This window comes from Protopterus annectens, chromosome 4.part0 (genome assembly GCF_019279795.1).
Source record: "Protopterus annectens isolate FY-2018-M chromosome 4.part0, PAN1.0, whole genome shotgun sequence".
Classification (NCBI taxonomy): domain Eukaryota; kingdom Metazoa; phylum Chordata; order Ceratodontiformes; family Protopteridae; genus Protopterus; species Protopterus annectens.
The window spans coordinates 564,875,938-564,903,916 of record NC_056733.1 but is presented as its reverse complement, the minus strand read 5'-3'; the positions used below and the strand labels follow the sequence as shown (position 1 = coordinate 564,903,916).

General features: G+C 37.9%; 1 protein-coding gene across 7 annotated transcripts in view; it reads right to left on the bottom strand.

Annotated features, from left to right (window-relative positions):
- GIT2 (GIT ArfGAP 2) overlaps positions 1-27,979 on the bottom strand; it is a 1,410,467-nt gene that overhangs the window by 304,978 nt on the left and 1,077,510 nt on the right. For 4 of the 7 annotated variants that reach the window (XM_044068490.1, XM_044068492.1, XM_044068493.1 and 1 more), the window contains 2 exons: positions 6,881-6,973; positions 3,909-3,991 (listed from right to left, as the gene is read on the bottom strand). In XM_044068490.1, the coding sequence (XP_043924425.1) occupies positions 3,909-3,991; positions 6,881-6,973 (176 nt within the window). The remainder of the gene's footprint in view (positions 1-3,908; positions 3,992-6,880; positions 6,974-27,979) is intronic. The other 3 variants (XM_044068495.1, XM_044068496.1, XM_044068497.1) reach the window with 1 other exon arrangement.

Genomic DNA, 27,979 nt, shown 5'->3' with positions numbered 1-27,979 from the left:
TATTAGCAGAATATAACACACATAGCTAAAGCTACTGCAGCAGTAATGCAGTATGATGAACATGGTCGGTTCCCTGATCTGGCTCTGCTCACTTCTTTAGTAAGGAGGAGAACCAAGCCCTAAGCCAAAAAAAAAACGTCTTTAAAAATGTAGGAAACAGCTTTCTCCAACATAAGACCAAACTCAAAGCGCTGAAGCAAGAGCTTTAGCCTTGACTGCAGGAGCTGTCCCTTTCACCAGACACTAGTTCTGCTTCTAGACAGAGTTAACAAATACGACCTTGATCAAACAGCATACAATATCAGTTATTTTCTCACAGGCACTTTCTGCCTTCAACAGTTTTAACAATTTTCAGTGTGCAACTTATATTTTAGTTTTGCCACACATCTTTGCCCATATTTTATATATTCACCTGCATTTAAATGACCATCTTTACTCAGTGTTTCAACTCCATCGCATTTGAAATAAAATCTCCCTATTCATTTGGCCTAACTCATCTGTAACTAACTTCAATGTAAGCTGCATTCCAAAAGCAACAGAAACAAAATAGGTAAGTCTGCAGCCTGGTAACAGAAGAAAGTATAACCAAAAAGCCTGCATTTTCAGATAGATAACTTTTCACTGGTATTTTCTTATTTTAATAGCTTTAAAACATCTTTCAGTGTGCAGCTTATATATTTAGTTCATAGGGGTTTACAAGGCTAACAACCACAAGGGCTGTTTAAGCTAAGCCATGCATCCTAAATCTCTGACAAGTTCTGATACCCTTAATAGGTGTCAGCAGGGGCTTTGGAGGTGAAGCATGTACAAGCAGAGGCCTGGAACATGAACCATTTATAGGCTGCCTGTGTCCATTGGAGACAGGTGCCAAACCAGGGGCGAATATTGTTAAAACCACTGAAAGCAGAAAGTATCTGTGAGAAAATAATGGATACTGTATGTTGTTTGATCAGGCTCATATTTGTTATACCAATCATTCTTGCCTACACATATATATTGTAATTTAAACTACCGTCCTCACTCAATATTTCTACTGCCTTGCTTTTTAAAGAGCCTTTTTAATATATTTGTTTCAACTATCGGAAGCAAACAATTTACATTTATTTTCTCTATCCCTTCTCCGCTGTCAAAGAACCCTTAATGGAAGACATATTACACAGTCTACAGCTTGAATACAAGTAGATCTTTCACAAGACAGCATGCAATTAGACCATCTCCAGTTAGATATAAACTTTCATTTTTATGTAAAACTTATGTTTTACAGTTATCTTAATCAGTTACTTAGTTACTTTCTTGTACTAGAATGCAACGCAAGTTATCTCAAAGATCCTTGTCTGTGTAAACAAATATTCAGTTTCCATACTGTTTTCATTTGCTGATTCCAGTGCATTTTTTTTTTTTACATTAACCTCTCAATTTTTTGAAAGCTCATATCCTTTGTTTTAGCAATCATTTTCTTTTGGAAAACAGGAAAGGGTCTTAAGAAATCTTTTCTCCTGAAGTATCCATAATTTGCTTTTTAGTATTTGTTGACTGGTTACGTTTTCCCTCTTTCTTTTCTCCCTAGTTCATTATTTTCTTTTTGCCAGTTTATACTGTGCCCGTGTAGGGTCTGTGTAGGCTTTTAGTCCAAATGGGTAGAAGACAAAGTCATGCAGGATACATACAGCCTGAAACCAAGTTGTATTTCTCTGCAGAGTCTTATGGAAGAAAGAAAATCATTTCTGCAACACTGTGTTTGTAGTGAAGTCTTTATCCACGTAGACTCTTTTTCCAACATTTCTTCCATAAATCAAAATAATTTCCTCTCTTAGCTGATACATCTACAGTTTAATTAATATAGGTCTCCGCTGCTTTCTCTGTCTAAAATTAGGAATATGTATTACGTGTGCTCTTTCTATTTTAATAACAGAAATACCAGTCTATGTGTAAAGGCATTTTCTCATAAAAACCTTTACAGTACTTCCCTTTGATTTGTTCTGATATTGCTGTAAAACACAAGTTGTCTCTGCAAGACCTAGTCTTGATTTCAGAGAATTTCTGTGCCATTTGTTCGCATTTTAGTTTTTTTAGTACTAATACTTCATCTCTTTTTCAGCAGTTTACATACCAGAGTTTTCATCTGAATGCCTGGTTAAAACATTTTCTACTTATTGCAGTTTTCTATTTGTTTCTGTGTGTTCCAACAGGGAGCCACTTATCTTGAAAATCTCTTGAGTGCATTTGGTCGATCTTTCTCTCTAGGGTGACTGATGATTTTCTCCTTAGGCTGCCATTACCAGCTGCTTCCCCTCTTCTGTTAAACACTGCTTTATACCCTTTCTGAGATTTCAGAGTTATTCTCCCTTTAAGTTTTCATAATCTTTGATGACCTTTTGAATATCACAAACACTTCAACTATCAATTTCTTTTTGATACGTAGCAGTACTTTGCAGGTTTTTGTTATTTTTAATGGTACTCAGCCAGAGCTCTGTTTTTGGCTGCTCATACTACCATCACAATCTTGTAATCTTTTATCCACAATACTTCTTGACAGGAAATTCACTTCACTACTAAAACTCACACAGCCATTACCCCCAAAACTCAAATCTAGTCCTAAATTAATCAAAACAAAAACACAGACTCTAAACCTGAAGTCACTAACTTTTACAAATATTGCAGTATTCAGGTTTAACCACAAAGCACTCTAGTCAAATACAGTTATACAAATGAAATTTGACCAGGACTTGAGGCAACTGCCCTTGATCTGGTAGCGTGACATGTACAGTGAACCCCGATACAATAATACAAGAATACAGTGAGGTATTCAATAAAAGCAGTCTAAAGAAATAAGTCCGTAAAACCTAAGAAAAGAAAGACAATAGAAAGAGGATATAGAAAAGTCAGGACTAAATATTTATTGCTAGTATAAATAATTTGCAAAAACACAAAATAACTTTATTCCCCAGAAGAAACAATGTCAACATACTAACAGTTTGAAGCACACAGAAGAAAAAAATCTGTCACTTGCCAATCAACACTTTATCCACTACAGTATAAACCTAAATGATTTGGAACCTCTGGCAAAGGACCTATATGAATAGGCAGCAGAGGAGACCGGAGCTGTAAGAAAAACATGCCAGAATAACATACTCCACAAGGTAGGGGCTACAGAACAGATTACTCTCAGTTATCTCAGTGCTACACATAACAGCTGCTAAAGATACTAAGGAGATTTAAAGCTTTCATGCAACTTGCACCTGTGAAGTAATTTGTTGGGCCCAGACATTTCACTTAGAAGATCTGATGAAGAATGAATGGAAAAATATGTTTCATATCTGCAGTTTTACTATAGTTTGTTCAACTTGATATTCCTTAACTGCTACACATAAAAAATGACAGAGTAAATAAGGACACTATTTTGTAAGAATTTAGCAACACCGCTTGCAAAGCAGTAAGATTGCTTACTGCATCTTAAGCATGGATAACAAGTTTTTCACTGTACAATGAACAGTAGTGGTCAACAAGCAAGTGCAGATTTAAGTGGAAGGAAGTTCAATACATTATACTGACAGTTTAGGATAGACAGTGGATAGCATTGGCTTTAGTCTAACTGCAGTACTTACAACTACATGTATATACTACTATAAGCTGCATATGTGCAATTTCTTGTACAATACATCTCCTACACATGATTTCAGAGTTACAGAACTGCCTTGTACCCAGGGCTGAAGAGGGTCACTAGAACAGATAATTTAGCCACTAGTCAGAATAAATTAAACGGTTAAGTATTGCAGATAATTTTGCTAACTACAAAACAAAAGCATACTAAATTAATGTAAATTCTGCAAAGCCAATCATACAGTGTAATAGAATCAAAAGTACGTTTAATTAGCACAAATATGTTACCAAAATTAAATTATGCATACCCAAGATCTTCCAGATCAAAGTCATTTGAAGTGTTGTCATAATCACTGTCAGGCATGCTGTTCTGGGTGTCAATTTTTGACGTCTAAAAAAATGGCAGTAATACAAGTTATTTCTAAAAAAAATCCCATTTACAGTCATAGTGCAAGTGGCTAACAATTTCAGTAATAAATGTTACCTTTATGTTTACAAAAGTAATCATCAGGATCCAATGCACATTTCTAAAACTCTTCTCCAAAATACAGAGTTTTAAAGAGAAAAAAAATATATATAATGCCATGGATCCAATGCAAAATCACCAGCACTGACACAGTGTATAATGAAAAGTATAATAATCATGATATAGAGCCATAATTTAATATAAAATTATGATGACTCTAAAATATGAAGCATTCATCATTAAAATATCCATTGCACTAAAAAAAATCTAACTTTGCATATTTGAAAATGTATTTCATTAATCTTTCATTATATTAAATGTTCAGAATTTTTTCTAATGATATTTTACATTTTTGTAAACACCAATTAATATGTTTTCTGAATAGACTATTATGATTACTACAGATTAATATTTACAACTTTAATACTGTGGTATTTCAAAAAAATTAAAAATTAAAAAAATAAATATATGCAACTTCAAAATATGCAATGTATACTCAATATAAGCAGCCAAACATCTGCATGGATAGAAGAGTTACAAATGGCATAATTTCAGAGTATTAGTTGCAAACCATTAACCTTTACTAAACAGGGCTGCAGTGTCTGTAAGAAATCCTGGAATACTTAACTGTTCCTGATGCCAATTTGCACAAAAAGCTGCTGGCAAGTAAGGGTCGTCAATCTCAAAGTGTTTACCATTCTTCTCTATCTGTACCAGCAGTATGCATCATTACTGAACCTTTTAATGTATTTTTCATTTCTTTATTATACAAGCTTTTCAACAACAGCCAAAAACTGAATATACATATCAAAACAAAATTCAATGATCCCAAATAAAAATGTTAAGATTCAATCACTGTAAGCTAGGGGCAGCAAGTTTAATACAGACTAAAGCAGACTACGCAGCAGTTTCTGTCAGCACTGCCTTAATGAAAGTAAAATAAATACCTCATTTTTCAACAAGGTATTAGTTTTGACTGCTTATGTTAAATGCAAGTAAATAAGCATGTCAGTAGACAATGCTATATTTACTGATTAAAATATTTCCCTTTACAGAAAGCATGCAGATCAACATGCATCTGGAATATGCAGAACCCTTTAACCCAACCCTACCACCAAATAAATACAGTGTACAATACACACATACAGAAATACATTAAAACATCCTTATGATTACCAAGTAAAGCAAATATATGCCTACCCCTACCACAACTTCTGTGCATAAGGGAAGGGAAGGAAAGTACTTTTCACTACAGCACCTAAAGCAGAGATCTGAATTGGGCTGCGACTTATGCTTGCCATTTGCACGTTCATAGTTAGTGAACAAAATTAGTGAAGAATGTGCATAAGATTTATATAGCATTCAATGTGCAGCAACTACCCATGTGACTGTACACTTCACTGACCAATGTATATTTCCACTGGCATCACCACTTCCTGTATCAAAATAATAATTTAACAGCACAATTATCAGTTTATACTGTCACAAAATTCCCCACTTATAAGCAGAGTTGTCATGCACCAACAGAATGGATCCACTACAGTTGCAGACACCCCTACTCCATGTGCAAATATGAGTGAAAGGGGGTTGTGGGTGGATAAATTCTGCTGTAAACAATGTGCTAGTTAAGGAAAAATACATGTAACTGCCTACACCTTCTGTTTCTACCATTCATACTTTAGCAGATAAAAAAGATCTGCAATTTAATATATGTGTCATGTGCACAGAGAGAACACGTTAGTGCTTTTTCAGCTTCTGTTATGTTAAGAGCTCCAAGGAGGTAACGCTGTTTCCTGAACACGTCTTTTCATAAAGTAAAGCCAGTGATATCTTTGGTGAAGTGTAAGCAATCTCAGCAAATATGAAAGGTTAGTAGCTATGCTTTTTTTGAAGCTGCTGGTTAATAGTGTAGGATTAACTATGACTTGCAGCTGCTGGTTCTGTTGTTAAGACACAACACATTTACGACACTTATGTAAAGCAGCCCTTCAGTTTTCTCTCAATCGAGAAATAAGATCACTACAGGTTGGAATATTCCTGTTGAGTGAAAATATTAAAATTGTTAATACCCACATCTGCCATTCTAGTTGTACTCAGCTTGTTTTCTGAATAACTATCTTTCTGTAGGCTTTGTTTACTTCTAAGTAAGAATGGCAGAAAATAAAACACATTTTTAAAAATAAAAAGTAACAGCAACAATCCTGTTAGAATTAAGAAAAAGAAATACAAAATTTCATAAATGTATTCCTAATTGCTTCATCACATATCTGTTGCAGCAAGATCACAACTTTCTTGTTGATGTACACAGATTGTTAAAATAGGAGTACATACACGAGTACTGAACGTGTGCAAGATTTAAGAAATTTCAATATACTACTGCTAGAAATGCTGCAAATACATGCTCTAAAGCCAGCCAACAGCCAATCTATTTCACGCTAATACATTTTAATAAAGGTTTATACATACAAGATGAATGAAGTGAAAACAATACGTACAGTTATATAAAATGTTATAACCACTACAAACAATCTGCTGTTAAAACAGAAAAACATGAAAACAATAAGAAGCAATGCGCATGATATTGTGAATGCAGCCATGGTAATATGATGTGATAGGATGAAAGTAAATGGAACACTGACTATGTAATGTGGCATTATGGTGGTAAATGGAACCATGGTGAAGCAATCTGATGAAAAAGTCATGCAGGAATGCAGGATTAAGAGATGAGAAGGAAATATTAAAATAGATAATGCTGTGGCTCCCTGGAGATGGTGACTTCATCCAGAGAACACAGCAACAGAGAAGGTACTTAACCCTTCGCGTAGTATTCTCATCCCGTGACCAGGAAAGCGTGGAAGGGAAGGAAGGCAAAGATGAAGAGGAAGTCACAAATGTACTCCTCCCAATCTACACAGGGAAGAAACAACAGGCAAACAAAAGAACAGTGTAAATGTAAAACAAAAACAAACTCAAACAAAACAAAATAATAAAATGCTATACTGTAGGTATGCCACATACATTTCTGTGTAGCCTCCAACCCAAGAAACTGTTGCATAATGACAAAATTACTTACCAAAAATCACAGAAACACAGATTCTGTTAGCAGATTACAGCTACTTTGACTATGGACATTTTTTACTTCATATAAGAAAGGAGAAAATATTGTTTTTAGGAAACTAGCAGCCCACATATCACCCAGGCCCTCACCAGAATTGCCTTATATTTTTCTCTTTTTAACCTTCTCCCTATATATTATTCTCTAATCCTGCAATCTTACTTTTCATTTGTATTTCAAGCACACAATAATGCGCTTTATGTTAGACATGGATGTAAGAAGATCATACTTGTAGAAACTAGTATATCAGTGTAATGGTTATAGAACTGATTATATACAAACCATTCTGTTTTTTTTTTCAGAATTTTATTTTTATTGCCTCTACTCTCTATATACATTTTTTCTCAGCAGCTAGGTACAATAAAATAATGAACACAACAGACCATATGATAAAACTGACCCACTTATTTAAAACTTTAACAGGTAAGCAATTTGGTACATCTGTAAAATCTCCTATGAACTCTTGACAAATATTATTATAAGCTAGCCTGCTGTTCATTAGTGCTTAACTACTCTCAATGTTAATAAAGGCTTAGCAGAAATTCTCCCAGTAAGCTCCAGGAGTTGGTACGCACTTTGTAAAACTTAAAAATGAGTGCAATTAGCTCAAGTAAAACATTAAAATCACCCCTCTTAAATTATTATATGACGCTTTCAACACTTGAAATTTAAAACATACAAAACCTATACAGACCAAAAAAAATGCCTCCACGAAGAATTATCATTCTTCTCAGAACTGGCATAATTATGCTTGGATATTCAATCTTGAAATCTTATTTTCTCCATATGATATGCACAACACCCTTCACAAGCTGCCAAATACTCAATTTCCTGTGTGCTGCAGGTCAAAATACACAGAGAAAGTGTATTTCTTGCCACTGAAGAGATGCATCAGAAATTGGTTTTCTCTATATGTTTACAACACGTACAATCCCACAAATAAAAATTGCCAAGTTATATACCAATCTTTATGCTCATTCTTCTTTAGTATTTTACCTGAGTTATTATGTTTCTCATCCATAAAACTAGATAATTTATCATTAACCTTTAAGAGATACCAAACCTTTGTGGGCTAGTAAAAACACACAGATTTCTACCTATATTTTTTGTTATCACAAGCATGGCTATTGAAATTTTTAGTGCATTAGTACTACATTTTCAACTGTGAATGCAAGTTTCATATTCAGTGCTAGGGCATCTCTAGATGCACACTATTAAGATGCTTGGTTTTCTCACTGGTATATTACCTGTCACTGAAGCAGAGGCATACCATTCTGAATAGCTTCATCTTCTTATGCAGTCTGGACACGCTTAAAAACTGACTTTATCAAATTTTGTTTCATAAAGTACAGCCACATGCTTTAGCATCATGTTCTCATTATCACCATCTTGTATAAACAACCAAGTCATATGTAAAAGCTAGGACATTATTGTTTCTAACAAAGAAACATAACATTCTGGAGAGTTCTGGTATGATCCCCAAAATCTAATCATTTTTTATATTTTTCCAGACTGGCTGTGACAAAAAAAACCCCCCAAAAAACTATAATATGAGAACAGAATATTGCATGCACACTGCTTAGAATGAAAAAGAGTAGATCTGAAAACAGTAACTGGCATGCCTAGTCTTGGTTTCCACATTCATCTGCTTTATAAAAAAAACACAATATTTCTAAAACATCTCTAAAAAATCTCTACAAGATTTCTGGTTAGTTTTCTTGTCACAGGTTCCCTGTGTTTAGCAATAACCCTTTCTACTTTCAGTTGCCAAACACATTGCGCTAAAAGTTTTTGTGCTATGTAGTTGCTATTAAAAAATAGTAGCTTAACAGGAACCTTTCTGAACTCGCGTATATTACCCAAATACTCCCTTATTTTCCCTTTAGCACTCTGCAGTTGCTCCTCTTGTTATGTCTGATGCTTCTTAGTCTGCAATTCTTTCACCTTTGTCAGTCCCTCTAAATAATTCCTAACACTTCTTTCCAATATCTCTATCCCTTTTATTTCAACCCTACTTTTAAATTATACTTTTATTTAATCCCACTCACTAGCTATCCCTTCTGAAGAAATGTTTATCTTCCCTAATAAACTAGAAAAAATGTCCAATGCTCATTCCTTAAATGCTTCTTTTTTTAGGAAAGTGCCAATGTCTCATTTTTATTTTATTCCCTTGCATCTTTACCTTTGTATTTATTAGTGCATGATCTGAAATAGTTACTGGATGTATGTTTAACTAAATACAAATCTTCCCATGAAAATATAAATTCTATCTAGACTAGCCCAGTTCTTGGGGAATAATACATAAATTATGTCTATTTACCACACTACCTAATTTACATCTTCTACACCAAATATGCTCATATTTTTCAGAAATCTACCCCTTTTTTACTTTCCCTTCTAATTCCGCCGTACATCCTCACTATTGCAAATCAAGTTCCTACTCCCATACAGAAATAATATACACTACTGATTATTTCTCCCAAACATTTTAAATTCCTTAATAGTATTTTTTGGTGGAATATGCCAGCATAATCCTCCTCCCTTTCCAATAGCTCATTACTACCACAAACCTACCACTACTAAATTTTTGTTCATCTTCTATCACTACTGGAGACCCTTTAGCAATTAGCATTATTGCTCTCCTTTTCCTTTGTTCCTGATATTCTGCCGAATGTTCATCCTGGAATCCTTTGTCAAATTCACACACTTATTTATATCCAAATCTGTCTCCTGCAACAGTACTATTTACACCCAACATGTTTTAATGTAATTCAATACTCTACTTTTTGTCTACACCTGTAAGGCCATTTGTATTCTATTATAACATTATCAGAGTAGCCATTATAAAAGGAAACTCTCACTCCCACCTGTTATACATGACAATTCTTCTGAACGTGTCTTTCCAAATTCTGGCATACTTGCACAAACTAATGTTTGGCAGACTGATCTTTTAAGCAGTTGCTTCGTCTCATCTCCATGTGAACCTATATTACATTTCTTTCATGACTTTCTGCTTCAGTAAAAACCATCAAAGTTAAATAAATTTTCTGAACCCCGTATTTCCTTTTATCCTCGAACAAATAAAATTATGTACATTTTCAACAAATGACGTTTATTCCTCCACATGGAAGCAGTTGACTGCACACATGTGCACTACCTTCTCTGAAATTAAGGTTAACCATGTTAAATCGCTGTTACAGCCTGCATTCTCAATTACACGTATTGCTATCTGTACTTTTGTTACCTGTTACTCCCTTCCCACATATCAAAAACAGCTTACATACTTTATGTAATATTAACTTTAGCCCCAAGAAAAAGTTCACTGGCTACCTTTTTAATAAAATAACAGATGCAAGAAATATTTGTAAATTTTACTCAGAACACAACGTTATGACTTCCCTTGACCAAGACTTCTTGTCTACTACTGAACATCTTCTAATGGAAAAAAAACAAGCTAATAACTTTGCAGATGCAAGAAACCTAGTATCTCCCATGCTTTTCATAATTTTGTTTTGCCTTTCAAGTCTATTTTCTTTAGGGAAAAAAAAATAACTTTTCTACAACTTAAACTAAGGACGTTAATCTAGACATCCACTCTTGCAAAAATAGGAAATCTCTATCTTGATTTTACATATATCAATACACTTTTATATCCCATGCCAGATCAGAACATAATAATAACTTTAACTAGCTTCTGACCAGTCTTTATCTTCTTACAGTATAAAGTGGGAGGTTGGCATAATGGTTATACTGTTTACCTCACAGACACAAGGTACAATGTTTGATTTTTATATGGGGTAATTGGCTAGGTTTAGAATGGCCCTCAAGGGCAGTTAGCCTAGTGCTATACTATGAACCTATTATTTAGGATTGGGGACTGGTGCAGTGCTTAAGGTGTTGAACTCACAGTCACAAGATACACGGTTTGATTCTCACCTTTGAAAGGAAATTGGCTTTGTTTAAAATGGCCCACTACGGCAGCTAGTCTAGTACTTGCCTATAAATCTATGAACCTATAAAGCCTATTTATCTTGTAACTAAACAAATCGCTTTAACATCTACAACAGTCACTGATAAGACTCTACCACCTCATATTTAAAATACCTCTGACTGCACACTGAGTTATTTATATGAATACTAAAAACAAAAGCTGTTTTATTTACAGTTACTGCTTCATTCACTTCAGTGCCCTTCTAAACATTAATGACATAAAAGTGCAATATATGCTTTACAGCTCAAGAAAATTCCAGTCTTTCTGAATAACATTTTCTCAAAACCATATTTCACATGTCTTTTCCTGTAGCAAGTGTAACTGATGCTTTATAGCCTACCATGTGTTAACTAATTTTAGCATTACTGATCGTTCTTATTATCTCCATCTCCCAACATTAGTCTCTGGTTCAAGTCCAAGGAACTCCTAATTCTTCTAGTCTGCTCCTGTGCTTTTCCATGTTTGAAACATTTTCCTTTGAAACAATGTAAAAGGTTGCATCGGCAAAGTCTCTCTATGGGCTTTGTTGTCAGAAAAATGAGAAACAGAGATCCTTCTACTTGCTGGCTCACTCTTTCATGGATGATTTTTTTTACTTCCTCCTTAGCCTCTTCCGCATCAAAAATACCTTTGATCCTCCAGATAAATATTCTGAAGACAGCCAGATACACCAGTTTGAATCGGTTCATTAGATTAGTACTAAGCTAACTGCCCTTGTGGGCCATTTTAAGCCTAGTTAATTGCTCTATGCGAGGATCATACCCTGTACCTTGTGTCTGTAAGGTAAACAACTTAACCACTATACCATCCTCCCTCCTTCTCACATGTCCCTCAAATCCGCTGGTTGGATTTCCTTGGGTAAATATCAAATGTTGGAAATGTGATGGGGAAGAAAGAGGTAACTCATGTTTTGGGTGTGTCATAAGTTGGCACATTTTTAAAAAATTGCTATAGAGTACTCTGTCAGAAATATTGAGTGAGCAATGGCTGTAATGAAGGAAAGGATTCTTTTGAGCTGGGACACAGGATTGGAATTGTCTAGACACAGTAAGGCCTTAGGTTTAATTTTGTTGGCTGCCAAAAAGCAATTAATAGATAACAGAAATAAAAGCCTAAACCAACTGCATTTGAAGTACTGAATATTATAAGACAGATAAAAGAATTGAAGAGGGATCTTTGGAAAAAGGAAGGAATGAATAATTTTCCAGAAAGACACTGTCTCCAATGTTTAAAATACTTTTCCTTTCTGGCATAGTTTTGTAAGGATGAACTCTTTCTGTTAGTATGACTGCACCTTTACCAATATAGGCCTTGGCTGCTTTCACATGGCCAGGTTTGGAGCGCACACACACAATTATGCCCCAACAATTAACAAATCCTGTTGTGGAACACCAGTCCAGTTGCTTACCTGTACCTTTATACAATTAATGCAGTCTAGTCCTTTCAGTTTCTCTGCAGAACAGAAAATATCAAGACTTCTCTGCATGCAAGGTCTTCTAACTCTTTAATTTTTGAAATAGCTCTTCTTTTTTTCGAACATCCATCTTTATTAAATTTTCACATATGACACAGGCAATCTTACATTTATATAAATGGAAAACAAACAAAATTACACCACTTTAGTTGCAAACATTATACATCACAGACACCATTGAGACAACTGTAGTTGCAAACATTATACATAACTTATAATCTATCAAGTCACTATCAATTAAGCATTATATAGCTCATTCAAATCCTACTTCCTAAAGCTTGTTCCTTCCCTACATATATTCCCATAATTCCCATTTTTCTTATGTAAGATCCCAATTCCAGTTGTTTTATCTCTGCTACCATATTCACTACTTCTAGTAAAGTTGGTCTAGACTATGATTTCCATTTTCTAGTAATTGCTTTTTTGGCAGCCACCATAATTAGACTCAGCAAGACTATGTATATGAAATTCCGATTCTGTATCATAGCTCAGAAAAAAAATCACCACCTCAGTCAATCCAATCTGCTCGCCCAGCATCTCCGACAGTGCAGTCTGCAGGGAATTCCTAATGTTTGCCATCCTGTTACACTCCATAAATATGTTCCCAGCCACCTCTTTCTTGCCCATCATACCTCCAATATTAGCTATCCACCTGAGGAAAATTTTTTTGGAGTCTACTTGGGGTATAAAAATACCCACACAGACACTTCCAGGCAAAGATCCTAAATCTTCTAGACTTTGTTGCATATTTGGGAGATATACATATATCCCTCCATTGTATCTTTGGGAATTGCTTATCCAATCTCTCTTCCCAATCCTTTCTAAGCTCCTCTAATTGATTCTTATATTTATAATGCAATGTTTTATATGCTTTACTAATTATTCCTTTTTTAATGGCAGCTTCTGTTCTAGATTCTATTAAAAACTCTACCAGTGCTGGACTTTCATTCAGGAGCCCCCTATTTCTTTCTCTTCACCTATATTCTGATATCAATCCTTGATAGGGAAGGCAATCTCTAACCTGCAGTCCAAATACATTTTTGGCCTCTTCCCATTTTATTGCCTTTCCCTTTCTAGTTATTTACTCCCAATACCTTGGGTTCCTTTGCCAGTTTTCTCCAATAAATTCCAGCCTCCTCTTGCCTATTATCTGTATCCCTAACCACAGTCATCCCTATCGGCAAAATCTCTTTTCTCCATTCTTGTGCTGGTTTGTTCTAAGAATACTCCCTGCCATTTTATGAATATAATACTTTGTATGATTGTTGCTGTTCTTAAGAGTCTGCATCCAAAATCCCAATCTCTCCATATTTCTTGAGCTTCTTTATGTATCAGCATCATTCCTTTCCACTTTGTATTATAGTTTTCTGCTTATGCTATGTTTAAGATCCTTAACTGTGTTGCTCCAAAATACCCCCTCAAATTGGGTAATCCTAGTCTGCCTTGTTCTATTGGAAGAATCCTCTTATCCCAATTGAACCTTGCTGTCTTCCCTTCCCAGATAAAACCCTTCAACTGTTTTTTTTTATTTGCTATCCACACCTCCTCTTGTTGATAAAAATATGGCTGACCTATGTATAAGACTAAAGGGACTAAAAACATTTTAATGGCTTGTATCTTAGTATCCATATACAAAAATTGAGAAACTGGAAGTTTATCATCTTCTGTTTAGTCTCTTCCCACATATCCTTAGCTACCACAACAGAGTCATTTCTGTGATGGCTTGGTGGATAACTACTGTGACTATGATGTATAGGGTCCTGGGTTCGAGACCTGCATGGCTGTTTATTACTCCAAGAAAAATCTTGATGATTGGATGGGAGATAGGAAATTCACACCAGGGATCACTTCTGTGGTGCTGCTTGACAGGGCATAGGAAAATAATTTTCTTGGGTGGCAAAAGCCAGGGTACTGTTTGGCTAGGCTTATATAGGCCCTAGGGCCAATAGCCTAGTACCTACCTATGAACCATACTCCTAAATACTTCGTTTTATCATGCTCCCATAAATACGGATATTGCTGGACTAATTTATGTGTGGGTACATAATTTAGTGCTATTGCCTTTGTTTTTGCCCCATTAATTTTGTATCTCAAGAAGATTTAAAATGGTCTTAAAATGTTCTACAACACTGCAATGTCCCTTTCTGGTTTTATCATTTACAAAATAATATCTGCAAATAAAGTCAGCTTTTCCTGACTACCATCCCAATTATATCCTTGAATTTCCAAGTCCCTTATTTTCTTTGCCAATGGCTCTAAATATAATGCAAACAAAGAAGGGGAAAGCAGACAACCCTGCCTGGTTCCTCTACTCAAGCAGAAGTTATCAGAGAGGAACCCACCCACTTTAATTTTAATTTTTGATCCCTCAAATATACTTCAAATCAACCTTATAATTGCATCAGGGAAAGCAAATGCTTCCGTTGCCCTGCTCACAAAGTTCTAGTCTCCTCTGTCAAAGGCTTTCTCTGCATCAAGACCCACCAATAAAAGTGGTATTTTCTTACCTTCTGCTTCCCTCTGGATCATCCATGTTCTGTTAATACTGTCAAATGTTTGCCTCCCCTCCACAAAACCACACTGATCTGTATCTATCAATCTTGGTATCATGTTTGCCATTCTTTTAGCCATTATAGACAAATACTTTATAATCATGGTTTAGTATTGAAATGGGCATGTATGAAGCTCATTACCCTCTTTAGGTATTACAATTACTACCCCCTTCTTCCAGGATGCTGGTACTTCTCTTTCTCTTAAAATACTGTTAAACAAAACCTTCCAGATTTTTATCAGTTTTCCCTCCTAACTTCCAAACTTCTTCAGGAAAACCATCTATTCCTGGGTACTTTCCTGTAGATTGGTAGCCATTTTTATTTCATATCTTCCTATCTTAACTGTTTATAACGGAGCCTCATCTATCTTTAACTTTGGCATATTTAATTCTTCCATAAACATTTCCATTCGTACCTTTTCCGTGATTTCCATATCTCTCCGCTTTATACAGACTTTCATAAAATTTCAGAAATATTTCTATTACTTCTACAGGATCTCTCATTACCTTCCTTGTTATAGGCTCCTTAAGATTGGTGACAGCCCTTTCCACTTTCTGTTGCCTGAGTTGTTGTGCTAAAAGTTTCATGCTCTAGAATTATTAACAAAAGAACAGTTGCTCAACAGCAATCTTTCTAAAGTGGTGCAGATTATCGAGGTAATCCATTATTTTCTGTTTAGCATTCTGCAGTTGCTCCTTTTCTTGATCTGAGAGATTCCCCCTATTTTGCAATACATTTGTCAATCCCTCTAAATAATTCTTGTTAATTCTTACCCATATCTCCCTTTCTTTTATTTACACCCTAGTTTTAAACTCCACTTTAATTTTATCCCACTCCTTAGCTATGTTTTCAGAAGAAAATTATATCTTCTCCACTAGCCCCTGAATTAATTCCAAAACCCATTCCTTAAATTCCTCTCTTTTCAATCAACAGGTGGGAAAGCACCAGTGTCTCATTTTTATTTCATTACCTTGTGTTATTTTAGTTATTACTGGTGCATGATCTGAAATAGTTATTGGGTGCATTTCAAGACCGTCAATTAAATGCACATGTATCTATGAGATATAAAATCTATCTAGCCTAGCCAGTTTTTGTATCTCAGTGAATATGTAAATTCACTCCAAACTCCTAGTACTGAATTCACATCTTCCATGCCAAACATTTTCATGAATTTCTTCAAAACTATACCCTCCTTTGTTATATTTTCCCTTCTAGGTCCACCAGACACATCTTCACTGTTGCAGACCAAATTCTAGTTTCCACCTATAAGTAATAGTCCTTGCTGAAAGCTGATTATTTCTCCCAGAATTTTCTTAAGCTCCGTTATAGCAGTTTTAGGTGGGATGTAAATGCATGCCAGTGTAATCCTCCTCCCTAGCCAGGAGCCCCTTAGTACTATGCATCTTCTGTTATCTTTTTTTCCCCCCTCTTCTATCACTATTGGAGCTCCTCCTGCAGTTAATATACATACTATTTTCCTTTGCCCCAGATATTCCACTGAATAACCATCCTGAAAACCTTTATCAAATTCACATGTTCACTTCTTTCCAGGTGTGTCTCCTGTAGCATAGCTATTTGCACTTTACATTTTTTAATATGGTTCATTACTCTTTCATTTTTATACTGATCTGTAACACCATTCAGATTGAAGGACATTACACAAAACAGCATTTTCTTATTTAGTTACTACCACCTTTTATGTATAACTGCTTTTTTGTTAAATGTCTTGTTCCAACTTTTATGTTACATGCATATACAGTTTGGCAGGTTGGTCTTTCATACAGTTGTTTCTTGTCATAGTCATTTGTGCCTATGCCACATCTTACACAACTTTTTTTTTTGAAAGTCCTCAAACAGAACAAACCCGCAACCCCCCTAAACCTATTAATAACACACAAAACTATGTACATCTTCAAACATTGAAGATTTTGCTTCCTACTAACAACAAAAGCTCTAAGTTGACAGCCACACAGACAGGATAGAGTTAACAAAACAGAAAGGTTAGTCATGCTAAGACGCATGGTACAGTCCGTGTTATTAGTAATTGCTATATGATTTAGACTATCTTTATAGCTCTCCCCAAAAAAGCCTTATATATTCAATAGCCTTTTTCATTTACATGCTTTTTAACAAACTTGTTACTGGATAATGCCTAGGGTTTTAACACAGTCACTTCCCTATGCAAGCATGGAAAAAAAAAACACTATTTTTTCTTTTGTCGTATTCTCTTAACAAGACCCTTCCTCTCCCCTTCTCTTTTCTCTTTTTCATTGCAGTGCCTACATTTCTTAAAACTTAACAAAAAAAGACAGAAGGGAGAAAAAGAAAAAACACAAAAGCTCCTGTTTATATTAGTATCCCATTGCATTTAAAAAAAAAGGCAGAAAAACTTTACTTCAAGTCTAATTAAAAAAAAAATGTTTTTATCATCTTTAAGGCTCTCACAGCTGGGAAAACCCCTGATTGTTTTCAGAGATGATGTCCTAGATATTTCTCTTTTCTTTTTTTCCCCTCAGATAGACACGAAGACCAGCTGCACACTTGCTACTTAGTATGCAGACATGCATTTGCTTGAAAATAAAACCTTTATAATATTCATTATTCTTTTTCATTTACCTGCTCTCTCTTAAAGCTAATCAATCCAAGGTTCTTAATCCATCATCTTCCCACACAAGAATGAAAACAACTCACATTAATTTTAACTTTGTCATGCCTTTTTAACCAAGCTTTTTTATTATTGCATGGCCTATATTTCTCAAAACTGTACAAGAAAGAATGGAGAGGGGAGAAAAATCAAAACCACCACCTGTTTACAATCCCCATTACACTTAAAAATAGCATGCAAAGAAAATCATGCACTACACATACAGTCCTATGAAGAAAAGAAAGTGTTTTCTTTCCTTACAGTTAACTTTCTCCTCTCTCTTCCCCTCCCCAAAGCATTTTTCAAAACGTTAACAATATGAAGTAGGGCATAAACTAAGAGTCCCCCACAAATCCAACAAATTTTGAAGATGTCCAATATTTCCAGATTCTCTTGTTCTGTCACATTTCATAAATATAATTACTACATTGTAATTCCGTATTACGTTACTGGTTTTATTCCAGATCCTGTCTCTGCTTCATTTCCAATGTACTCTTGATTCTTTTAGTCAACTCTTGTGCACCATTCCTTCTCTCCAACAACTGATTTTGAAATACTGGAAAGGTACAGTCTCTCTCCGGTCTTTATTACCAAAGGAACAAGAAGCAGAATCTCCTTCTGTTTCACGGCTCACTTTTTGTTGGACAAACTTTTGTATTTCTCCCTTAGCATGCATTTTATCAAAAAATGATTTTGTCCCTCCAAGGAAGAACACCTTGTAGACAAGCTGGCTACAGTACTTTGAATCTCACACCTGGGTCTTCACATTCTCTGAATAGTGGAATTAATTCTCTTTTACCAAGTGTACAATGAGTAAGCATTCTCCACAAACACTCTGCTGTCTCCTACTTTTAGTATTTTGTCCACCTTCCACAGTTTTGCCAGAATCAACCCCTTCTGCTGGCAGAATTGCATTTATGCTACTAAAGGTCTAGGTTGTTTTCTTGGGTCTATATCAGAACATCGAAGTATTAAAACTTCGAATGTTCTGATATCGAACACTATTCAGCAAACTCTAAGAAGAGCGAAGCTGCAAAGCAGCAAATTCTTTCCTCGGGAAAGAATTTGGTTGGCCGTTTCTGTGGCTTTGCTTTTCTTAGCGCTGTGGTGGAAAGTTACGGGTTGGGTTCAGGTAATTGTGTGATTGTTTGTACGTTAGGGTTAGGGGCAGGTTAAGTGAGTTAGGGTTAGGGTGCGGGTTAGGTGCGTGTGCGATAGTGACAGACTTTAGGGTTAGGGACGGTTTAAGTGAGTTAGGGTTAGGGTGCGGGTTAGGTGAATGTGCGATGGTGACGGACCTTAGGGTTAGGGTTTGGGTTAAGGTAAGTGTGTAGATAGTAGTGTATGTTTAGTTTAGTGTAGCGTTAGATGTAGGAATTTAAGTGTGTGTGGTTGCTGTTTGTTTGATGTGCTTGTGTTGTGTGTGCGCGTTTCGGAGCAGTGAATTTTTTTCCATGGGAAAAAATTCGCTGTTCTGAATGTTCGATATTTTCATGTTTAGATGTTTTGGGGCTGATGAAATAGCGTTCGCTATTTTCATCTTTCGATAACATGATATAAATGCGTTTTCTTATAGCTAGGTTTGGCGCATACACACAAAGTGCCCTTTCAACTAACAACTCCTGCTGTGGAATACCAGTCCAGTTGTTTATTTGTACTTCAATAAAATCATGCAGTCTGTTCCTCCCAGCTTCTCTGGTATAGCTGAAAATCTCAGGTTTTCCCTATGTACTCTGTCCTCTAATCCTAATATTTTTGAAACATCTCTTCCTGCGCATTCTCATAGTCAGCCAGCCTTTACTTCATTTCAACCTCTGATTTTTGCAGCTTTGTCATCTCATCCGAATATCTGTTTAAAGCTCCTTTCACTTATCCAGCCTTTTGTTGTTTGTGTTGATATACTTTTTTGTGTTGATATACTCTACCAGTGTTTTGTTTATTTTAACCAGGTCTGTATGCAGTTGTCTTGCATCTTCCTGTCGGTTATTGGAAGTCATGGTGAGAGAGTTGTGGGAGCTAGGTCCGACTCTAAACCGGTTACAAGTGGCGTTCCCCAGGGCTCAGTCCTAGGACCTCTCCTGTTCAGCATATACTTCTCAGAGGTACAGGCAAGCACAAGAGGACTATGGCTGACCAAGTTCGCAGACGACTGCAGAGTAGGGGCTATAATTGACTCTCCAGCGGACACAGACATCCTCCAAAAGGGTCTCACTGAGATGGATACCTGGTGTCAAAATCATGGCCTCAAGTCAAATGCCAAAATGTGCATAGTCATCTCCTTTGGTAAAACAAAGTACCCACAAACTACCACATAGGTGGTAGTCCCCTAAATATGGAAGATATAATAAGGGATCTGGGGACCCAAGTAGATGGTAATCTCACCTTTAATAATCACATTGCCAAAGTGGTTAGAAAATCCTTCTGCGTGACCCACCTAATCACAAACGGGTTCGCATCCAGATCAAAAGAGGTCATTGTGCCCCTCTACTCATCAGACCCATCACAGTACAACTCCCCGTTTGGGATGTACCTTACAAGACACCTGCAACAACTGGAAAGACCACAGAAGTACCATACTAAGAGGATCACTGGCCTCAAACAGATGCCCTATGTAGCTCGACTGAAGAAACTCCAGCTGTACTCGGTTACATACCGCCTAGATTCCAATCTACATTAGGCAGAGCTCCTCGCTAACACTCTTCAAAAGAAACCTTGACGAGTGGATGGGAAACAGTTTACCCTGGGGATCACTTCAGTGGCTCTGCTGGACAGAGGCACAGGGAACTAATCTAAGGGGGTGGCGAAGGCCAACGCATTCTAGTTAGGCTTATAAATGCCTTCAGGCAGATAGCCCAGTACCTACCTATGAACCTATGTCTGACGGTTGCATTGCTGTTTTGTTGAACAGCTGCAGAACTTTATAGGTTCAGAGGTAGGTACTAGGCTATCTGCCCGAGGGCGTTTATAAGCCTAGCCAGAGTGCGTCAGCTTTTGCCGCCCCATTGATTAACTGAGCCTCTGTCAAGAAGAGACAATGAAGTGATCCCAGGGGGTGTATTTTCTGCTACCCATCCACTCATCAAGGTTTCTCTGCCTAATGTAGTTAGGAATTTTGTTCCAAAGCATGGGGAGTCCCTGTGACAGGAATCTATCCCTCCAGCATGTTCTATTTATTGCTGTGGTGAGGTTTAGCTCACTAGAGTGAGTGGCTCGCAGTGACTTGGATTTCATTAGGTGGAGCATGTCCATCAATTCTGAGTTAGACATGGCTTTTTAAGTCAGGCAGAGATCACCTCTGAGTAAGCGATATGCCACTGAGTACAGCCAGAGTTTTTCCAGTTGGGCTGCATAGGACATATGTTTGAGGCCAGTAATCCTCTTGGTGAGGTACGTTTGTGGTCTTTCCAGCTGTTGGAAGTGTCTTGTGAGGTACATCCCAAATGAGGCATTGTACTCTATGATGGGTCTGATGAATGACGAGTAGAGGGGCACTATAACCTCTATTTCTAGATACGAATCCTTTAGTAATTAGATGGGCTACATAGAAGGATTTCCTAACTACTTTGGCAATATGATTGTCAAAGGAGAGATTACTATCTACCTGGGTCACCAGATCTCTTTTACCTCTTCTGTCTTAAGGGGGCTGCCACCTATGTGGTAATTCATGGGTGTTTTGTTTTTCCCAAATAGGATGACTATGCATTTTTGGCATTTAGCTTGAGACCATGACTTTGACACCAGGTGTCTGTCTCAGTAAGGCCCTTTTGGAGAATGTCAGTGTCAGCCGGAGAGTCAATTATGACTCCCAGTTTGCAGTCATCGGCGAACTTGGTTAGCCATAATCTTCCTATGTTTGCCTGTACTTCTGAGAAGTATATGCCGAACAGTAGGGGTCCCAGGACCGAGCCTTGTGGGACACCACTTGTGACTGGTTTAGAGTCGGACCTGGAGCCTGCTATTCTTACCGTGTGAGTTCTTGGCTGCCCACCTTGTGACGTAGCTGGTGAGTTTTTCTATAATTCCTGAGTGGGGAATGGTGTCAAAATCCTTGGCAAGGTCAAGGTAGGCTGTGTGATCCACCTTCCCCTCATCTATGGCCTTGGTGACTGTCTCGAAGAAGTCAACCAGGTTTAGTACGCATAATCTGTCCTTAACAAAGCAGAACTGGGTAGGGTCAAGTGTTTGGAGGTTCCCAATGTCTTTGTTAATGAGTTCCATGATGATGCGCTCCATAGCCTTACAGACCAGGCTAGTCAGGCTTATGGGGTGATACTTACCAGGGTCAGTTGAAGCCCCTCCTTTATGGAGCAGAATAACCGTTGCTGTGTGCCATTCTATGGGCACGTAGCCTGTGGATAGGCTGAGGTTGAACACTGTGTTTAGGTGGGGGGTTAGTTCGTTCTGTAGTTCATGCAAGACGCAGCCTGAAACATCATCTGACCCCATTAATGCTGTGCTTTTGGCTTTTGAAAGGGCTGTTTTCACCTGTGAGTCTGTGATTTCCGGGATACTACACTTTTCTGGTATTGTTGTGGGCCCATTTGGGGGTGAAGTTTGCACTGAATCCATCTGCCAGGATGTTGGCAATATCAGTAGGTTCAGTATATTTTGTGCTATTTTGCACTAGCTCAGAGCATTTCTGCGAGTTGCCACTTAGATTCCTGACATAGCTAAAGAAGGCTTTGTGGTTATCTTTAGAATCCATGGCTATTTTTCTTTTGAAGTTAGTCTTGGATGATTTTATGAGGGACCTTAGTTTCTTACTGATACTGATCAGGGACGTCTTTCCTTCTTGGGATTTGCTTTTTTTCTGAACTAGTTTCCTCCTTCTGTTGTACAGCCTGTTTATAGCAGGGGTCCACCAGACTGGTTTCCTTCTCTTAGGGGAGTGAGTCTTGGTTTTGCTAGGGATGGCACAATCCATGCATCCTTGTAGGTGCTCATAGAGTGCATTTGTAAAGGTTCCTGCAACTTGGACACTGTTATCCTTATCGTGGGGGCTGTGAAACTTACCACCTCTATCCTAAGTAAGGTGAAGTTTACTATAGAAAAGTTTTTTTCGCTGTGGTTTCCTTGGTTGGGGGTGGTGGTGTGGTGTGGACATCCAGAGTGATTAGTTTATGGTCTGATCTAACCAGTGACGGGTTGACCTCCGGTGCAGAACACCTGTCGCCCATGTTGGTGATGACCAGGTCCAATATGTTTTCACCTCTGGTAGGGGAGTTTACCAGCTGATCCAGGGCATTTGAGTTGATAAATTCCAGGAAGAGCTGGACCTGGGAGTTTGTACTTGAGTAGTTTTCCCAGTTAACAGTAGGGTAATTGAACCTGCTCAATATCGGGGTGTTCGGTAGTACCTTCATGGTTTTCCAGTGTCTCCAGAAAGGCAGAATGGTGGCCCTGGGTCATGGAGGGTGATCTGTAGCAGGCCACAATTTGCATTGCAGATTTGCCCAATGTTAGTGGCACATGGATGATCTCAGAGTAATCATACTGCGCCACTAACCTGGAGGTGTAGGTATCCTTGATGAATATGGATACAGCCCCTCCTTTTGTGCTTCGGTCCATGTTCTGTGGCCAAAATGTGTGGCATGAGTTGTAGCCCGGTAGTGCTGGAGTGCTCTGTGGAGCCTTGAACCAGGTTTCAGTTACTGCACAGATGTCGACGTTCTCCATACTGAGGAGTGCTTCGAGTGCGTGCATTTTGAGATTTAAACCCCTGGCGTTGAGTAGCATAACCCTCATTTTTTTTATTTGTGCTGTTTACAGAGGTGGGCTTGACTTTTGAACCTCACCTAAAAAAGGCACTATGGAGGCAGCAAGAGCCTTGGCCAGTATTCGAAAGCCTAGTCAATGTTCCCCCTGTCAATGTTTCTTCCTCACTTTTTGTAACTGAGTTTTTCAAGGTCTTCTGTATTTCTTTATTCCTGGCATCCAGGCAGTGCACTTACTTGCAAGTTACTAAAATTTACCAATAAATACAAGTCTACTGGCCTTCTCTGCTGAGTTTCTGATTTCAAAGCTAGAAACAAGCTGTTACTCAGTGTGCAGCCATTTTTGAATTCCTCTTGAGACAGCATTTCTTGACAAAACTCATAACTGAGCCAGCCTTTGATTTTTGCAGTTTTATCAGATAATCTGAATAGATAGCTGATGTAATGGCTTCAGCTGCATGTTTTATACCTCTGACGACCTGACATCATGGAAGAAGGGACAGCAACTGACGCAGGACCCAAGACTTTGTTAATCAGGCCGAATGAGGGCTACTGCAAGCAGATAACCCAAATGTAATGACTGCAACAGTGAAACACGAAGAACATCTGAGCCAACCTTTGATTTCTGCAGTTTTATCAGATCATCTGAATAGATAGTTAAAAGCTCTTCTATATTCCTCCAACTTTTTATTTGAGTTGATATATTTCTTCAATGTTTCATTTTTGTTTAACACCTTTGAGTACATTTGATGATTTTTCCTGTAGATTACTGGAAGCCATCTCCTGTATCAAAGCTGACACGAACTGTCTTTTGCTGAGTTGGGGTTTTATTTTCTCCTTTTCCAGTTGATTTCCTCCCAGGTTGTCCAACACCTTTGAGTACATTTGATGATTTTTCCTGTAGATTACTGGAAGCCATCTCCTGTATCAAAGCTGACACAAACTGTCTTTTGCTGAGTTGGGGTTTTATTTTCTCCTTTTCCAGTTGATTTCCTCCCAGGTTGTCCAAATTTCTTCTTTGCTGACATCCCGAAAGAGTAATTGTTAGTCAGTGACTAAATTTTACCCAAGCAGTTTCAGTGACCCTTTTTTATGTGAATTTCTGTTTTCACACTGGAAGAACTGAAATCAATCTGTTGATCGGTGTGCAGCCATCTTGGAACTATCCCAAATGATAGTTTATTTTGTCTTATAGGTTCATAGGTTGGTACTAGGCCATCAGCCCTAGAGCCTATACAAGCCTAGCCATAACAATTCCCTGGCTATTTCTTCCCACAGTATTTACTTCCCTGGACCCCTGTCTAGCAGGGCAACTGACGTGATCTCCTGGGTGAATTTCCTATCTCCCATCCAATCTTGGATAAGATAACTAGTTATTAAGTGGTCAAGACAAAAAAGGTTTCCGGACTAATATGGATATATGGCTGTCAAAGGATAGGAAGTTGCCTGCAAATGTGCCAAGATCTCTGATAAGTCTGGATGGGGTATTGTCTATACTGTAAGTCACTGTCTAGCTTTGCTTATCACGGTGACAGTGCTAGACTTTTCTGCTTTTAATTTAAGCCAGTTTTAAATACAACACTGACTAACAGTTTAACCCTTGCTGTAGTAACTTGGTATCAGATTCTGAGCTATCAAGAAACAAAAGTTACGTACTTACTGTAATGACAGAACTGTGTTCTCTGTTTCCATCCATCCTTCCTCAGCAAATGGGTCTCGGATCCAACTTCTGACACTTTTACTACAATTTAGGATCCATAGCTCAGGCTCCTTCCCTTACCCATAATACCCCTCCTATCCCCAACATTACCTCAGATCATGTATGCCTACAGTTCCCTGGAAAGCAATAAAACACTACATAGGTGAGGCAGAGAAGAGCAATAAATGTAATAGACAAATTTTGCTCTGGAGCTAAATAGGCATAACATAAGTCCAATATATGTAAAAAAAATCCATAAAGTGGAAGGAGGGGAGTTGAGAAAGGATGGAAACAGGCAACACAGATCTACCATTACGGTAGAGTTCATAACTTTTGTATCTGATGTTGTCTTTTCCAGCCATTCCTCAATGAATGAGACAGAGTCTCCAGCTACTTGCGTCACCCAGGTGGTATCATGGAAGGATGTTCCAGAGGATGGTGGAACCAAAAGCAGCCCTCTCTCTGGATATCAGATCCAATATGTAGTGAGAAATAAAGGTATGAATCTTAAACCATGAAGCAGCATCACAAATTTCATCAACTGAGGCCCTCAAAAAGAAGGCAGAGACTGACTTTGGTGAATGGGCTCTGGGTGGTTTTGGTAGAGTCGGACCTTTGTCTTAGTAAACCTGCGAAATGCCAAGTAGCTAACCATCTAGCTAATGTGACCTTAGAAGCACCTTGCCCCATTCTAGCTATCGAGGGACTTTCTAAAGGATTTGGTTTGATGAAGATAAACATAGCTGCCTATGTACATCCAAGCAAGTACAACATGTATTCATCTTATCAGAATAACTTGGGAAGAATGAAAGAAGGTATATGCTTTGACTGAGAGAAGTTTCTTCAGCTACGTTAGGTAAGAAAGAAGGGTCGGTTCTTAAAGAAACTCTGTTGTTGTGAAAAATGATATATGGTTGCTGAAAAGACATAGCTTGAATTATTTACAACTGTTTAGCAGAAGGAATGGCTACCAAGTACACAGTCTTTCATGAAAGACATTTTAAATAAACTTTGGCAGCAGCTTTCAAGGGGGATTGTGCCAAAGCCTGTAGCAAAACAGTGAGATCTCAAGGGGAAGTGGGATCCTTAATAGGTGGCCAAAGAAGGGAGGTACCCTTTTGGGAATGCTTTGCAAAATTTGAGAGAAGCCAGAGAAGCGTTACGTTCATGGTCTTCCACGGAGATATTTCTGTAGGAATTTGTGAATTAGAGGGGTATGTCGGTAAGCACAGGAGAACAAAGAGCCAGTCATGAACCAGGGCATCTCTTGGTGACTCATCCTCCAGGGGAATTAGGGCAAAAAAAAAACTGCTGCATTTCTAGCTGGAAGGAGAAGTGAAAAGATTACAAACAAGGCTGGCCCAAGTGGCAAAAGATTTGTAACACCACTGATGGATTTAGACACCACTAAAGACAGTAGCAGAGTTTTTCTCAATCTGTCTGCTAAAACGTTGGACTTTCCCTGTATGTGCATGGCTATCAGAAAGTGATTGGAAGACATTGTCCATTGCCAAACCCTCACCGCTTCTCGACATAATGGGTATGAACATATTCCTCCTTGTTTGTTGATGTACCACACTACTGTCATGTTGTGTGTTGGGACAGAGATCACCCCTAGATTCAGGATATACTGAAAGGCCTGGAATGCTAGGACTGCCTTCATCTCCAAGATGTCGATGGGAAGATTGGCCTCTGTTGGGGATCATGTACCTTGGACCATCTTTCCCATAAAATGCCTCCCACCCCAGATGGGAAGCATCCATGGTCATCGTGGCTTTGGGCAGGGAAGAAACAAAGGGGTATCCCTTGAGCCACCCTCTGTAATTGAATCCACCACATTGTGTGTGCTCTGCAAATTTTTGCTATACAAATTGGAAATGACATGGGCTGATGTCTGAAACACCACTGAACCTGTAGTGCCCACTGCAACACCCTCATATGTCTTGCCATGGGAACCAAGGTGATGGAAGCTGCCATCAATCCCAGCAGTTGTATGATGAACATGGTCGGCAGTGAGTGATCAGAAAGGGGCTGTAAGGCCGGATTTGGCAAGGCAGAAAGTTTTAAAGCAGTCCTGCTATCTATACTGCTGTACCCTGGTGAGCTCCTATGATGTCCACTGCTTGAGCTGGTCTAAACTTGAACTTGTAATGTAAGATAATCCTCAGAATGGTGCAAAGTTGAACCAGATAATTTCTGGCTCAAATTAGGGAAAGTACAGCTGCGTAACATCTTACTGTAACAGTAGATGTCCTTCTCTTCACTGTTGCAGTATTCTTTACAACTGGAATCCACTGCCAAGGGAGTCCTGACGTCCAGCCAGTATACCAAAGCCTTTATGTTGCTTTAAGATATGCTGGGAAGAAGCTTTGCAGAAGGCAATAACTGACATGGCTCGTCAGACATCACAGACAACACAGAGGGGTCAGCTGAAGGACATCTATACAGGAATTTGCAATCATCAACCTATCATGTTTTTTGGGGGGCAGGGGTTGGGAAGCTGCAGACTGAGACACAGTTGAAAAGGCATCCAAAAAGGCAGCCAAAACAGGAGAGACAGCAGAAGGTCTGGGAGACTACTAATGAAAACGGAGAAACAAAACCAACTAGAGAAAAAACAAAAAATAGCCGATATAAACCGCAACCCAGCCAAAAAATTAAACCTTTACCTTTAATAAAACGAAAAACAAAGGAGTTACAAAAACCAATAAAACTTTGAACAAG